At 37.4% G+C, this 16,816-nt stretch overlaps 2 protein-coding genes across 2 annotated transcripts; one reads left to right on the top strand and one right to left on the bottom strand.

Moving 5' to 3' along the window:
• Window position 1: 1 nt before the first annotated feature.
• On the bottom strand, window positions 2-16,487 carry LOC123676634 (titin). The gene is made up of 4 exons (XM_045612708.1): window positions 14,145-16,487; window positions 5,838-6,020; window positions 4,591-4,726; window positions 2-974 (listed from the first exon to the last, which is right to left on the bottom strand). Exons 1-4 carry the CDS (start codon window positions 16,176-16,178, stop codon window positions 790-792), a joined length of 2,538 nt encoding a protein of 845 aa, XP_045468664.1. The 5' UTR covers window positions 16,179-16,487; the 3' UTR covers window positions 2-789.
• On the top strand, window positions 1,578-3,864 carry LOC123676635 (tyrosine-protein phosphatase corkscrew-like). The gene has a single exon (XM_045612709.1). It carries the CDS (start codon window positions 1,744-1,746, stop codon window positions 3,616-3,618), a length of 1,875 nt encoding a protein of 624 aa, XP_045468665.1. The 5' UTR covers window positions 1,578-1,743; the 3' UTR covers window positions 3,619-3,864.
• Window positions 16,488-16,816: the final 329 nt, after the last annotated feature.

Raw genomic sequence — 16,816 nt, 5'->3', positions numbered from 1 at the left:
ATTTTTTCATTTGCAGCAAAAAATTTTAATCCAAAAGAAATGTAAACGACAATACAATATACACATGTAGAAAAAAATCGGTATCGATTAATAAATGCTTCATTTGTGAATATGTCAAAGCGATATGGATTAAAATGAATAAATTGGTCCGCAAAAATCAATAATCACAGCTAAAATCTTCAATCTTAAATATAAGTCTATCATTACAAGCGTTGATTATCTCAACAAAAACGCTTCATCGTTTTGTGATGTAAACGGAATTAAAATTTGCTCACATTCAAATAAACAGTTTCAAATCAATCTTTCCTCACAATATATACAAAATTCCGGAACAAAAGAGGTTCAACCTATCGCACATTTTGGTGTTCTTTTGAGTTCACAAGGCAATTGTGAACGTAAATTGAATTCACAGCACATCACGACGGTGACATACAAGAAGATATTAACCTAATACCACAGTAATACATAAATACAAATAAAAATAATAAAAAACCTTTACTTATACATCACTGTAAAATTCATAAAGTTGTGATTGATAGCTTGTGATTACTTCGACATTGTAACACAAGATACGGCAAAAATAGTCGAAAGCAGCAGGCAGTATTTCGTTCTTCTGTTGCAGTTCTACAGTCTGTCCATCGAGAACTTGTGGCAGCAACACGACGAAAAGAAATTGACATTCTCTCATTTGTCCAGAGCTCACAGAGCTGAAGATTAGGCATCCCTGAACTTATTCTCTCGATCTTAAAAAAATATGTCAATAGGAATGTTGAAAATGGAAATTTCAACCTAGAATAACATGTCTGAATTGGTTCCAGCACTGAATGTTATAGGTTGATCGACTTCTTCAAGCAGGAGCTCTTCTTCCATTGGCTCTTGTTTGGTAGGGGGCGTGGTCGAGGGAGGTGTACTTCTAGTCACGCCTGGTTGGAACTCTTCTGTTGCTTTGGGAATGTAATTAGCCAGGTATGAACCTGTTGAAACAGGAAAATTGATATACAAACTATCAAACACAATAATCTAAAAAGTAATGGCTATTTTTAAGAATATCTATGTACCATATTCAACAGAGAAACAATTTCTAAGCAAATCAGGAAAATGCCAAATTAAAACAATAATATTCACAAAGTGCGTTTTTGAAAAAAATTATAATCCTACTACTTTTGTCCTGTTTCAATTCAATCAGTGATAATCAAGTAAATGTATCTATCAAAAGTACCTACGCAAGCTCAACAAGAATAACATCAATTCATTAATAGACGCAATTGTATTCAGTTTTCATCCACTGGCCAAGGCTAACTTAATCTACCAATTGCACAATGCAATGTCACGAGTCTAAAGAACATTTTGCTTGAACTTGAACTCTAAATCGTTACTGGAAGTTGACTAGCCTTGCCTACTCTTACTTAACAAGAATAAAATAAATAACTAATAAAAGCAACTTGTTCAGTATTTCAAACAATTATGACTTATTACGGCCCTGAACTTGGGGGTTAATATCAATCGCTTACCAAATGTCAAGAAAGAAGAAGAACACCATACTTCATTTCATTCTGTCAAAAAACCAAAACAATCAGGGAAAAGGAACTGAATACGGGTATTTACATATTTTTGAACTAGGAAAACAAAAAACCATGAATAAAAAACATATCCTAATAACTATAGACTGATTTTCCGTTTTACACTGTTACGTTCACACTATTATATAATTGAAAAAAAAACGAAATTTTTCTCTAGTAAAAAATGCACTCTAGAAGATGGTTTTGGCCACACTTATCAGGCCCTGAAGCTGAGAAATTACTTATGGAAAGAGGAGTAGACTGCAGCTTTTTAGCAAGGCCTAGTTTAAACAATCCCGGAGATTTCACTCTTTCTGTAAGACGACACGACCAAATAACACACATAAGAATACAGAATTCTGGGGACTTTCTTGATCTTTACGGTGGTGAGAAATTTGCCACCCTTTCTGAGCTTGTCGAGCACTATATGGAAAACCGCGGACAACTCAAGGAGAAAAACGGGGATGTGATAGAACTTAAGTACCCCCTTCTAAGCAGAGACCCCACAACCCAAAGATGGTTTCACGGCAACCTGACAGGTAAAAATGCAGAAGCCCTTCTTGGAGAAAGAGGCAAGAGTGGGAGTTTTTTGGTAAGGGAAAGCCAATCGAAAATTGGAGATTTCGTTTTATCTGTGAGAATAAATGATAAAGTGACACATATCAAAATAAGATCAACTGAAGACAACTATTACGATGTGGGTGGAGGAGAGAAATTCAGCACATTGACTGAACTTATAGACTATTACAGAAATAACCCAATGGTAGAGACAACAGGTCTTGTTGTACATCTGAAGCACCCATTCAATGCGACTAAAATAAATGCTTCAGGTATTTGCTCTAGAGTCAGGGAACTCCAAAGGGAGAATAACACCAAAGAAGTTGGTTTCAGAGAAGAATTCGAGTCTCTTCAACAGCAAGAATCTAAACTGCTGTATTCCAGAGAAGAAGGTTCAAAATTGGAAAATAAACACAAAAACAAATATAAGAACATACTGCCTTTCGACCATACAAGAGTGAAACTTAAAAACTTTTTTGAATCGGACTATATAAATGCAAATTACATAAATTGGAGCAACGACACCACTAGCATTACAAGTAGTAACAAAATATATGAAAATTTAGAATTCACTGGGAAAACCTACATAGCTACTCAAGGATGTCTTCCGGATACCTTGAGAGATTTTTGGTACATGGTTTGGCAAGAAAAATGTCGGGTTATAGTGATGACCACCAAGGAAACAGAAAGAGGAAAGAAAAAATGTGAAAAATATTGGCCAGACCAAGACAAAACAGAAACTTATGGGGAAATCATTGTAGAAAGCATAGAAGAGGTCATATATCTTCACTATACCTTACGGAGATTCTCTATAACCATTGGGGAGAACAAACGGACAGTCTTTCATTACCATTTTCAAGCTTGGCCAGATCATGGAGTCCCCTCCGATCCAGGTAGTGTCTTGAACTTTCTACAGGAAGTGAACAAACGGTATGAAAATATCAAGTTGGAATATCTGGAAGGCAATGGCCCAGGACCTGTGCTGGTCCATTGCTCCGCTGGAATTGGTCGAACTGGCACCTTCATCGTGATAGACATGATCTTGGACTACTTGAAGACGCATGGACTCAACAGCGAGATAGACATACAGAAGACTGTTCAGATGGTGAGGTCCCAGAGGTCTGGAATGGTCCAAACAGAGGCCCAGTATAAATTTGTCTACTTGGCAGTCAAGCATTACATAGAAACGACCACAGAAAGGAGGAGGGCCAACCAGAAGTCTCTGCAAATCGGGAGGAACTACACTAACCTTTACGGCAACACAAATTCTTCAGTTGCCAATAGAAGAATGACGCTGAGTAATCTACCTACAATACCGTCAGTTACATCAGCTAACAACAGAGCTAGTTGGACAACCTTTTCACCAAACTCCCCGGAGGACCTAATTAAATTCTTCGATTACGAAAATATAGGACTACAGAACGCACCACCTGTTCCTCCAAGAAACTTTAAGAGACCTACAGAAAGGAATTATTTGGATAAAGATAGGCCTATAAGATGACCAAAGTGGGCAGCTACCATTGGTGGAGCATTCAATTGTGATAAGTTATGGGTGACAAGAATAGACCCTTGATTGATTCCAATTTCTAACAGTGCCAAACGAGTATGATAATCATACAAACTGATCGATATTTTTACTGTAGTTTTTTATTAATGGAGTTATATTTCAACAAATTCTAATTATTAGTGTATAAAAACTATTTTGTATATTTTGTTTGAATACAACTAAAAGCACATATTCTTTTCAGTTTTTTTTTTTTTTTTTTTGAGAAATTATATCATGTCAATCTTGAAGGTTATATTTATCTAATTAGATCAACAAAATCTCAACTCAAATTCGCCAATCAGGAACCAAACATTTTTTTCATCCAAAAAGTGATGATAAAATTTTCTGTACCTTGTCTAAACTCGAACCAAAGCTAAGCTACGACCTATCTAATTTTAAAATTGACCTTATCTATAATTAGGCGACAAATAAATTCATTATTTAGCGGACCTCAAGAAAAATCCAATTATTTTAGAGTCTACCAGCACCTGTAATAAAATTGGTTTTCATTTGCCCCTTCACATTTCAAAGTCGCTAAGAACATTTTATGTGGAAGGTAATGTTCTTGCTTTTACACTTGTTTAACGATGATGTCGATAAAATCCAACGCATAATCAGCAGTTGGTTACAAGTGGAATAATCGAAAAAGCAACAGATATCAAGATGTACAAACAACATATGTTGAAGAGCTCACAACCTACGCAAAAGCCGTTTCAATATCGATAGGAAAAACGATAATATTAGAATAATGATCGCATCCTGACTAAAATTGAACTAATTCGCGAAGGCCAAAAATGAGAGAACCAAAAAGTCATGTTATTCTGTGTTCAACCATAAACTCATATTGACAGATATCCGTAAACCATAGATATCATCGTAAGTTTTTTTTTTTGTAATGTGAATTGGTCGAAACCAAATTTTACTCACCAGAAAGATTAGGAACTGTGTGACCTGTCATTGGCGGAGCGGATGGTATCGCTGTAGGGGACCCATCTACCATAAGAGATGATTCCGAGGGGTACTCGAATACATCCGGTCCAGATTCTACGAACGATATCCTCATCTGAAACAATGGACATGTGTTTCACTCTCCTACAGAACAAGAGGACGCGGTTAATTTTAAACAGTAGTTAGCGAACTAAATTCGACTGATTGGCGTTTCCTCCTAGATTGGGAGGAAATATTGGGAAAGCACCTGTTATCTCATAACGTAACGTAAATAACTGAAAAACATTTATTAATTATATATAACTATATCGAAAAATTACGCAAGACAACTGGTGAGGAAAATTGTAGATTAGATTCGATTTGAATAATAAGGAAAGTTGTGAATTCATTCAAATGCGTAAAATTCTGATTGGAAAGTGGAATATTCAGCGAGAAATTGACCTTTGATTGAACAATCATAGAAATGATTCAGTCTCACGGTTGACAATTGAATAATTAATGTAACGCATTATTGCCATTCGATACATAGAATTGGGTAGAATCATAGAATCGTTGATGCATGTCTGTGCGTATTTGACACGAGGCGTTTTTTCGCAACATTGACGTATTTGAAAATATTTTTTGGATATCTAATTGGAAAATGCAAGCAAAAACTTGCGTCGTATACGAAATGAAGCCGGAACCCCTGAGGTTCTGAAACGACAAGCAGTGAATTTATGAATTCCTGCAAATAACCCAGTTAGCCGTTAAGTGGTAGTTCTATGACTCAAAGTAGGTGAGAGTTATATAAACTAGTTCGCATTAATCAGATAATTCCGCGATATTGTTAAAAATTGCTACTTTCGTTACTGATACAGTTTCTATAAATCTCATTCGGAGTGCTCTGAGAGTTACTTTCATTCGTTAGTAGGTGCTTTCTTACCGTAAATCAATGAAGATAAGTAGGAACAGACAATACATACATATGCGATCGAAAATATTTCCATTTTTTACTTAAAAAACATCGAACCAATTAAAGTTTACAAGTCCTTCAAAATAGACGCAACTTTCTAAACATCAGTCTAATTATATCAGCATCTTTAAATGAAAGTACCAAATAATCAGACTATTTACAATTTTGTTCTCATTAAGACCACAACTATGTAATTAAAGTTCGATTTTTTCAACACGTTCTCATATCATGAAAATATTATTAAGTTAAAATAATAACATATAATAATTCTTACTCGATTCTTTTTCGTCTTCTGATTGATGCTAGATTTTCCATCTATCAAAACATTATCATTGATGAAAGTAACATCGCACGGACTAGGAGGAGCCTCAAGATACTTCCTAATTTCTTCATCCTCATCCGTGAAAGATTCATCAATGGACGCTCCTGGTAGAAGTATAATGCCACCTTCGCCAACCTACAAAAGAAAATTTCATGAAATATATCTTTGGTTGGTGTACATTCCTCAAATTATAGACCCAATATCGACAAACAAATATACCCAGCCCAATTATTAAATCTGTGGTTGATGTATACCCCTAATATCATAGAATATCCTCGAGGCGCAACATCGACAGAATTTTTGCACAGCCCTGAATACAGGTCATAGAAATAAAACGTTTCAAACGGGGAATTCATAAGTCATGTATAATAACAATGTTGAATTACTGATGACCGAGTTTTTGAGACGTAAACATTTCGGAAAAAAAACGGTAAAAACCGAAACTTGGCAATTCGCAGATTATGCTCACTAATTGGGTCGCATCCGATTGTTTATCGTGGTCAGGAATGTTTATGTCATTAACCTTCGAGGCCGACTCTTTGTCTGTCATTACAAATGAGTTTATTCCATTATTTATTCGATTATTTATTCATATCGGTGTATGGAGAATTGTGCCTCGTTCTCATGCGATTAACATTCGATCTCTAGACCCATTTCACCAATAAATTAAAAGAGAATCAAAACCGTAAGATACCGGAATAAATTGAAGAGTTTTTACTTCAGCAAATTAACCAGTTATAATTGAATTTTTTTCTATGGTCTCATCACGCTCTGTCTTATGTTGTTAAAGTCGTACGCAATTATTTTTCTGTGCTCCCGATTATACGAATACGTTGCTATGCCGAAGCTGTGTATTTAATCAGACATTGCGTGTGTTACTCCGCAAGTATATAATTAAATAGTATAAAAACTCGAAGTCATTTAGCAACTGGAAAATAAATATACCCCAGGTATGAAGCGAGCAAGGTCGTGAAAAAATTAGGTACGCTTTTCGATGCATAAACCCTTGACAGATCATAGAAAGTCATCGATTTTAATCGGGAAAAATAAGAATAGTCAGCAATTATGCTTTATTCGGTCTATTTGGCGAAGAAGTATGGATTTGTTGGAGCGTGAACCAGAGGAACACTGTCAAATTGCCTCAACGATGGACTGTTTCGAAAAGTGAAAGTCTTTGGTTTATTTTTCGATACGCACATCCGCGGTTTTATCGGAATTATTGCAAAGCGATATTGTTCCATTGTACCGCAAAGGATGCAACAAAACGTCCATTTTCTGTCAATAAACGTCTGGAATTGAGAAATCACCGGTTTCAGGAATATTCGCTCCGTTTGGCAACAGCGGTAGGCTGCTTTCCCCCATCGTAATTGAACTTTCGTACAGGATATCGTCGTTATTCATACTTTAAAGTGATTCACCCATTTTCCCTGTGATAACATGGAAAAAATCCAACGATTTCGAGTGGCCAGTGTGGAACCGTTATTAAATCTCAATTAGGCACATCCGTATTTATCACATACGAATATTTCGAAACGGGTCTGTCATTGATATGAGGATGTCAACAAATTAGACCTATTCTATGATTTTATCTTATGAGATCTTGACATCTATGTCTATGCGTTATACGCATAGAAGATATTCGGGGAATTTATTTAATTATTGAGGTTATTACGTAGGAACACTTTATTACTGTACTTTGAAGATGAACTTCTTGATGCCGTCAGAGCAAGAGTTTTCATTTGGAGCAAATTCTTCAGCCACTGTTATAAACACAATCATAATTAGTTCCGTTTGCGATACCGCTAGATGGAATTGCTATTTTAATTGTATGATGACTCTAGACGTTAACATGTCAATGAGATTATTTCTCAGTGGAAGTCATCATAGAGTGACAATAAATTCCTGCGATTAAACATCGAAGGATGTCCTCAAAAAAATGTTAGTTGAATTGTTAACTTCAGAAAAAGTTAGACACCCTTGAACATTGAAAAATGATCAAAAAATTTTTAACAACTTTCTCAAGCTTGTTACAACCTGTCTGTTTTTCATACATTTTTTTGAATAATTATAAATGTCCTTGGGGTATTACTACCGATAACAGATCCAATAGATTGCAAATTTAGCGTAAAGATGTACAATAATAATTTCAAGTTTGTTGCAAAATTGCATCTTCAGAACCGTAGAAAATCCAAGCAAAACATCGATAAAAAATGCCCAATTTGCCTGAACCTCAGAGTAATAAACATATATTTTTATTACTCTTTGGCCTGATCAGAACGGAGTTCATTGAAATTTGGTTTGTTTATATCAAAAACCATTCAAACGTTCATGCCGAATCGTATTATCAGAACCCACAATTTGCTGAACTAACCGACAACAATGTCACACGATAAATTGTATTTCGCGAATACCTATAAAGTGTCATGGTCTCCAAGGGCAACAATTCAATCCTATTCGACTTTTCAAAAACTGCTACCTCGAAAGGAAAGTTATTTCAACTACATAAAATATCGATTAAATCTTCTCAATAGTTACTTACGGTAATAGATTGATTCCAAAGAAAATTACAAAGCAAATTAATAAAATCCAAACAGGTCTTAAGCGGGATCCATAAATAAAGTCTTGTTATAATTTCTTTCAACGGGAAGGCAAATGTATAATTTATAAGAGGAAACTGTAATTATTAATGTATTCCACTGCTAGTGTCTGATGATCATTTATCGCATTTCTAGTCAGTCAACGTTTTCTCTCTTCAGTTTAGAGGAAGCGTGAATTCAGAACTCGTTCCCAGCAAAAATATATACGTTCGACTTGGAAACAGTCACTTTTTTTCGTGGAATTTTCGATTCCATTCCATTTGCGAGATATAACTAAAAATTATATTTTTTAGGGATTCACAACAGCCTGGATTTCAAGTTTGACAGGTCCATTTTGAACAAATTGACGTTTTATGTGGTTTTACATCTTATATTTTCAACCAAGTCGAATCGGAAAAAAATGTTAAAAAAAAGTGTTTCCTTTGACATCAGGAATCTTCTCAGAGTAATAAACATAGATAGAGGAAGCATATGTCATTTTCAGTAAGCAAATTTTGTCCCCAACATGAACTATCAAATTTGACATGAAGCGCGCGGAAATGAAAACATATCAGTGATACGATATTTCACTCAATTTGCGAGTTTCTCCACAAAGAACGCACTTTTTATGTCCCATAGTAAATCAACGTTTCAAATCAACTCAAAATATATTGAAATAAATAATTAAACATATCAGAAATTCAGAAAAGAAACTTCAAGCGCGCCAAACGACGTGAAATAATCGATGACACTAGGAGAGCAAAAGTTGCCAAACCTTGGATTTCAGCTGGTAGGTACAGAAAATAATAAATATTCTGCTTATTATAAATTCAACAATAAGGAAAAATATCGGATTCCAAATAATCAAATTTGATTATTTAATCGGGAATCACTCAAATAAATATATTTCATTGAATATAATATACATTCATAACGATATAGTAAAATTGTGGATTCGAAAATCACAATCCGACAACGTAATCTAACCATGTTGAGGTCATGTAAAATTTGCGTATACTCCCTCTATCTTTATTATTACTCTATGGTAGTACTGATTAACCAACACCCTTAGAACATAGAATATTCTAAGCCAACACCCTATACATAAATATTCTTCTTCCGCTAATTAGTCTGTTCAAACAGTTCACTCTCGTCCCATCCGACGAACAACTTCTCTAATCGTAGAACGGGTTAGAGGTAAAAACGTAATAATCATCATTACGTCCCAGCAACCGTGAAAGGTCTGGCTACCTAGTAAAACATTTACATCTCCCAACATTTTATGAAATAATACGTTTGTGCGGTACAAAACAATTCAGGTCGCAATTATAATTATGTTGAGTTTCCCGGAAACTTGAGACGCCTAGAGGCATCATCTCGGAACGTAGCCGCGGATCACGCACAGAAGCTGGCTGATTGTTCGATTTGGGTCACACATCTGTGGTGCTCCGAGACCAGAGAGGAGGATGGCAGAATTCGCGTTGCGATGGGACCTGGGAGTTACGGTAAAAATTAGTCATATGAGAGGAATGTTCAGAAAGTGTGACCGATGGCATTAGTCTTGCACGATAAATTGAAACGTTTTTGGGAAGGTACCAGAACTTATACGTGATTTTCTAGATGATGTTATGATTTCAATAAGTCACGGCGGCCATGGTTGATATTATTACAGAAATGTCAAAGATGTTTATGATAAGTATAGTGCGACAATGGTGAAATAAAAGGATTTATTTTTAGACAGGTTACATTGTTTAGAAGCGGTTGTCAATGGTTGTAATGAATCAAAGGCCTATACGCTCTATTAATGTGACGTCACACACCGCCATTTTTGGTTCTCCTGTCAGTGTTCGGAATCCAAACAAATAAATTGTCATTCAAATTAGTACGGTGTCGTTGAAGGAATTGGTTTATTTTCATAAATAAGAGTATTTGAGGAACGATTTCGGTATTAATTGATAGACGGAAGTAACGAGGTTAATACCAGTAAGTTTAAATCCTGTATCATTTCCCAGATTTTGTAAAAAGCCGTGTTTATTAGTTGAACTTCAAGTTCGAACTTACTGGCATTAATCTCGTGCCTTCTACCTAACAATTAATAGTGAAATCGTTCCTTAAATAATCTTATTTATCAAAATAAGCCAATTCCTTCAACGACAACGTACTAATTTGAAAGACAATTTGTTTGTTTGGATTCCGAACCCTGACAGGAGAACCAAAAATGGCGGTGTGTGACGTCACACTAATAGAGCGTATTACGCATTTGATCGAATTCATCTGTGACCCGATCGGTCACAGAAAACTACGAGGGTGCGTTCCGATCCGATCGATTCCAGACTCGCTCGATCTAATCTGGTTGTGATCTAATAATGTTCAAGTATTACATGTTGCACCGAGCTCATGAATAATTACCATCGACCACACGGAAATTTGCATGAGGAGTCGACGTACCATTACTTATGCTATGCAGGTCACTTCCTAACCCGTCGGGAAATATGTGAAAGAAAGTTATTGCTCACAATGCAACAGCGAAAGTGTTTAGGAATCGATCAAGAACCTGATGGCATACAAAGTGCGGAGCATTTGAAAAACGACAGTTTTCAATTTAGCACACCCCTTGATTGTATCATAGAAAAAAAATTTGAATGGGTTCTGTACTCCGAGATGTTGTGTTCAAATGTTGACAAGAAGTTTGACAGATCCATTTTGAACTGATTGACGTTTATGTGGTTTTACATTAGTAATGTCAGTATGTGTCAATAATTTTATTGGGAAATTTTAGATGAAATTCCTTCAAAATGACAAACATAGATACGGATAAGATGTTTCACGAATCAAAATTAATAAAAATCCCAAATAATCGAAAATACAGTAATATACATCAGTAATTTCCACCGTCACATGGATACAGGGTATTCCACCATAGACGCGACTCTTACGGTTGAGCGATGTAATTTTCTTTTTTTTTTCGACACAGTATCATTAGCATTGTCAAATTGTTTGGACATATACAGGGTGTACCGAAAAAGTCTAAATGACCGTTTTTCTTATGGAACACCTGTTTTTTATTGAATTTTCAGAATCTCATTCAAATAAAATCATTCATTTTGAAGCTAAGTACTTTCAAACAATTTGAGAATGTAATTCTAATGGAGCCTAATGATACTGTGCCCAAAAAAATTCGATAGTTTCATCGCTTAACCGTAATAGAGCGTCGCTTCAATAGTGGAACGCCCTGTATAAAGCCCAATTCTCTTCAACCCAATGGTTTTCTATGCATCTCATCTTCAACCCAATCTCTCCAAATGTCTAAATTGACATTTTATCAAGCTTATCAATAAAAAATGTTGGATATCCAGCCTTTCCCATATCTACTTTTAATCGCATCCTAATCCTCATTGTGTAAATGTAGATTTACGAAATCATTGATAAATAAGACGACGACTCAGTTTAGATGAAACTATTGATTTTCGTCAGATAACATTCAGATCGAAGGAGGACGTACGTGTTCAAGGGTAAATAATAAATCGGATATTCCGTCTAGTAGGAATTTTCTATTGGAATTGATATGGCTAGGGGATTCAGAGTCCTATCGGAAGATAAAACGAAAGAAAAAGTAACCTCGATTTTCATTCAGGTACATTAGAATTCCATTATAACTCATTATTTTATTAAATGGTTAGAAGATAATTTTTTTATCTTATTTTTAATTAATCTCCTTCGACCTTCGCTTCAATTTGGCATTCTTGAGACCTTCCTTGCAGCACATAATTATACCGTGACCATCAAGGATTGTTTTGTGTTCGATATCTTGCAGAATAAACGCATTTCTATGAAATGGGCAACTTCAGTTTTACGTGCAATATCTATGACCGATTTATCCATATTTTGTCACGTATTTAGTCAGTCGAATTGACTGAAGAAGATTTTAACACGTTATTGTGTAATTAGTTTATCTTACGGTGACTTTTCTTTATGGAATTTGTAGAAACTTGGATCACAAGATCAAATATTTGAATAGGGCTGGACGACTATGTGCTTTCACCATCGGCACATTGTGAAATATTTGTTATATTTAGAGTTATCTACAATTAGATTGCATTTTGATAAGTCTTAGAAAAATTCTAGTCCCTTTAATATGAAAAGTAGGAAACTTTTTGTTTCGCATACGAAATCTAAGAACTACAATTTTTTGACGACTTCAATCGAACTTTCATCAGCATATTTTATAACTTTTAATTTCAAGGTGTTGTAATTGTGTTCTAATTACTTACAAGAATACCCTTTTGAAAAAACATTTTTTTTAATTAATCTAAAATTTTCATACATTACGAGTAGTTTACGTTTTGGAATGTACAAAACCCAGAAATTTTAGAAAATTTACATGTTCAGTACAAAATCGGTTGCTAGATTATAAAATTATTATAAAATAGCTCCAGATCACGATTCATGAATTTTGAGGGCAAAAATCAAAACAAATATCAAAGTAGAAGAACTTGGAAATACATTATTATAAAATTGCGTACATTTATTGATATAATAATTATGAATACAATATTTTTACCGCGAAGTCTTGAAAAAGAAGGCTTTGAAAGGAAGTAATATTTCATCGAGAATTCCATAGAGTAAAACTTTTTGCAATGTTTGTTTCTCTCAAGCAGAAATATTCTACAAGATAAAGAAAATAATAAAGCCCAGTGTAATATTTGCTTCCTTTCACATTCTTATTAGCCTTTGTTTATTTACATTGTTCAAAGTACCATTCATTACTGTTGCCCAGACAAATTAAAGTCCAATTTGATTGCGTTTATTATACTCAATTCAAAGTAACGTTGGCTATCGTAACTTGGATAATTGATAAACTTTATCGACTGAAATGAACACTATTCAGCAATTTGTCATAAGTGAACTGAAGAGATAAATTGGAATTGATCGGGATTCAAACGAAATATGAGTTTTTTCAATTAGAAGTTGAAACTCATTTTAGGCACAGTGATTAGTCGGAAATCGTCAAATAAATATTGCACAAGATTTTGAATTTTAATAGCCTTGAATCCGATTGAATATGAAAGGTGTTGGCCATCTTAACTTAATTATACTGCTTTTGGTTCTTGAATTGGAAGAGACATTCACTTAATGATATTCATTATTGCCAAGCAGGTTTCAAAAATTTGCGTATTTATAATGGCTTTTTTCCTTATTTACAAAGGTCTTTGAAATAATGAAGAAAGGTATATTATCAATGAAAAAGAGAAAGAAGGCCATTATGTACTTCAATGTCGAGTGCTACAAACTTCCACTAATATAAAAACAATCAAATAACCTAACCTCTTATCCTAAGACATAAACATTCGATAAAAAAAAAAAAAACTATGGAGGAAGGATCTGGAAAACCAAGTGGCCGTTCAACAGTAGTTTTGCTACAACATTATTGATTTTGAAAGATGAAATATTTAGAAATTTGATTATTGTTATTTCAGTTATACTCTTTTCTCTGCATATTATATTCAGAAAAGAATCATCAATATTTTGATATTCAAGAGGTAAAATCATAATTCAAGGATAAAATTCTTTCTTGAGTACAAAAGGAACCTCTTCGAGACACTCAAATTCAAAGTGCTATTGACTTTCTGTTTCTTCTCAACGCAACACCCTGTAAACCCTTCTAATCACAAAAAAAACTCACCTTTGGTCTCTCCAGCCTAACGGCGGTCCTACTCCTGTCGTTCTGCACATAATCCGGCACGTCCTTGCGATCCGTGAATTTAAAAACTATCGAATTCGTCTCCGGCTCCCTAGGCGGCCGTCTCACCTTCTTACCCGCGAACGGATCAGTCCTGGTCGCGTCCAAACTCTTCGCGGCGTTGATGAGATTCTTCTCCAACACCACCGGGTCCTTTTGTTGCACCCTGATGGGTGGACTCACCACTTTCCTCTTCGACACCGCCGGTATCGGCGATATCTGACTTATCCTGGGGGATTCGACCAAGGGAGGCGAAGACCGATTGTTTATGATCAGTTCTAGGGGTTCCGTAATGGGCACGGTCACTTCGTCTTTGTTTTTCGCACTTAAACACTCGTTGGAGACGGCGTCGTTATCGCTGGGCGTCGATACGGCGGCAGGACCGACGGTCATGATGAGGTCGGGGGTGTGGCACAAACGGTCCAGCTGATCCACGGTCTTGACCAGGGAAACGTCGGGTTTGGGCGCCGCCAACATGGAGGCGTCGCCTTCGATGGTCTTGATTTCCTCGGTTGGCGACGTTGGAGGCGTCTGAACCTTCCTGGACGTCGCCCTGATCCTGGGGGCTATTTTCGGCGGGTCGACGTTTTCGGGCGTCGCCCCTTTGGGCGACTCCTGTTTGGCGCCATCCGGGGCGTCGCCATTCTCGGTCGGTAGAGGCTTGATGTCTTCAAGTTTGGTGGCGTCGCCGTTTTCGACGAGGATTTTCGATTTGACAGGTGGAGGCTTGCAGGCGTCGCCCCTCTTGGTAGAAAAGACAGCTGAAGGCTTCTCGATTTCACCGTTTTTAGTTGCAGATGGTTTGCTGGCGACGATTGGTTTCACGGCGTCGCCTTTTTTTGCGATAAAAGTGGCCGGAGGCTTGACAGCGTCGCCGTTTTCGGTGGGTAGCTTTGGGGCATCACCGTTCTTGGCTAGAAAACTGGCAGGAGGCTTGGTCTTCACCGGAGGCTTCTTGGCCTGCTTCGACTGGACGATGATGCTCTTGTAGGAGGCCACTTTGGCCGCAACCTCGCCCGTACTGGCCGGAGGTTTGGTCCTCTGCTCCGGCCGTTTTTCGAAAATCATCTTGGCCTGCTTCACCACGTCAGCAGGGGGTTTTTCACGTTCGTTCATAACGGGCGCTATCCTCTTAGGACGGTTGAGACGAGGAGCGTAACTGATCGCGAACATTCCTACGTTCTTCTCTACATTTTCCGCGTTATCTCCCGGTTTCCTGCATTTGTCACTTCCTTCCTCCAGGTCTGCGATAAGGAGGTATTCGTGCATAGACTTAGGCCTGCCACTGTCCGGTTGCATGGACGGCGGTGGCGGTGGGGAAATAAGGCTCTCGAACCTGGATATAGCCTCCATCGACCTGGCCCTCTTCATGTCCCTCTTGGGCCGGCTGTATCTACTAGTCGGACGTCCGGAGTCGGTGTAAAACTGACGTCGCGGTTCCTCCGACTCTGTCTTGACGTCGTCCCCGTCCAAAATGTCCTCCAAAGACGCCGCTTTCCGCAGGTTCCTACCGTTTTTCTTGCGGTCATCTCCGTTCAACGTCAGGCTCAGGTATTTGTTCTTCAGCCGGTTGACGATGCCGGGACCGTAGTGCAGCTCCTCCGAGGAATCGCTCTCCGAAGTCGTCCTGTTCTGCTCGTCCTCGGACTCCCAGGAATTGTAGTCGCCGGACCACACGCGTTCCTGCACCATCTTCGACGGTTTGGGGCGCTTCAGCAGGGATGAGCACTTGTCAACGACGGCACTGGTCTCATTACTGGCCCGTTCGTGGCTGCATGGCCGGATTCCAGCACTGGTTTGACGAAGTTGTCTGCTGCTAGGTGCTCGACCGGCGGAGGGACTGCCTCGATAGGGGGGAGACAGCTGCCCGCCGTGAACCGTTACCGCCTGGTTGCCGGCGCTTCTGTTGTTCTGTGCACGGAGTCGGGCCACCAGGTCTTTCTTCCACACGGGGATGTCGGCCGAGGTGCTTTTCATCTCGGAAATCGGTCAACAACCCACCCTGCACATCTACAACATAATCCTGTCGCACTCACTTTCCTATTTCTTGTCGGAAACGAATAACGCACATACACAGACTCACAACAACATTCACATTTAGGTTAGGTTATCACAGATGTTTTGGAATGATTATTTCTATTGGAATATGGCGTTTAAACAACGCGATTTCGACTAGATCAGCCACCGTTTTACGCGACTCTTCCACATCGGATTGACGGAGATCCGTAGATTGATGTGATGTGATATAAAAATGCAAAAAACTATCGAGTAGGTAGATAAATATCTCGGGTGATGTAACGCGCAAGTGTCCACGGAACATCGTGACGTGCGCGACGTTGTCGGTTCGACTGGTCGAATCGGAAGAATAATTCTGATTTATTTATTGATATTCATTTACTGGAAATCAACATAATGACAAATTAATTCCTATCGCATCTCTGAATATTCAACCAAAAAAATTCTCGAAATTATGAATGATGTTGTTCAATCTTCAATCAGAATAATCGATACTTCTTAATAAAAAAGGGCAGGTACCAAATTATGAATAAATTTACATGGAACTATTTTGTAACAAATAACTTAATTATTTACGAATAAGGTATTGAATAAAATAA

The sequence above is a fragment of the Harmonia axyridis genome, chromosome 3 (genome assembly GCF_914767665.1).
Source record: "Harmonia axyridis chromosome 3, icHarAxyr1.1, whole genome shotgun sequence".
NCBI lineage: Eukaryota > Metazoa > Arthropoda > Insecta > Coleoptera > Coccinellidae > Harmonia > Harmonia axyridis.
The sequence above is the reverse complement of the archived record's forward strand: the minus strand, read 5'-3'. Positions and strand labels throughout refer to the sequence as shown.

Bases quoted from the DNA above. Each gene is read 5' to 3' on its own strand.
- LOC123676635 (XM_045612709.1), top strand. From the start codon at position 1,744: ATGCACTCTAGAAGATGGTTTTGGCCACACTTATCAGGCCCTGAAGCT.
- LOC123676634 (XM_045612708.1), bottom strand. From the start codon at position 16,178: ATGAAAAGCACCTCGGCCGACATCCCCGTGTGGAAGAAAGACCTGGTG. The intron at 4,727-5,837 runs GTAAGAATTATT...CCATTGTTTCAG, and splicing joins AGAAGACGAAAAAGAATCGA to ATGAGGATATCGTTCGTAGA. The intron at 975-4,590 runs GTGAGTAAAATT...CTGTTTCAACAG, and splicing joins CACAGTTCCTAATCTTTCTG to GTTCATACCTGGCTAATTAC.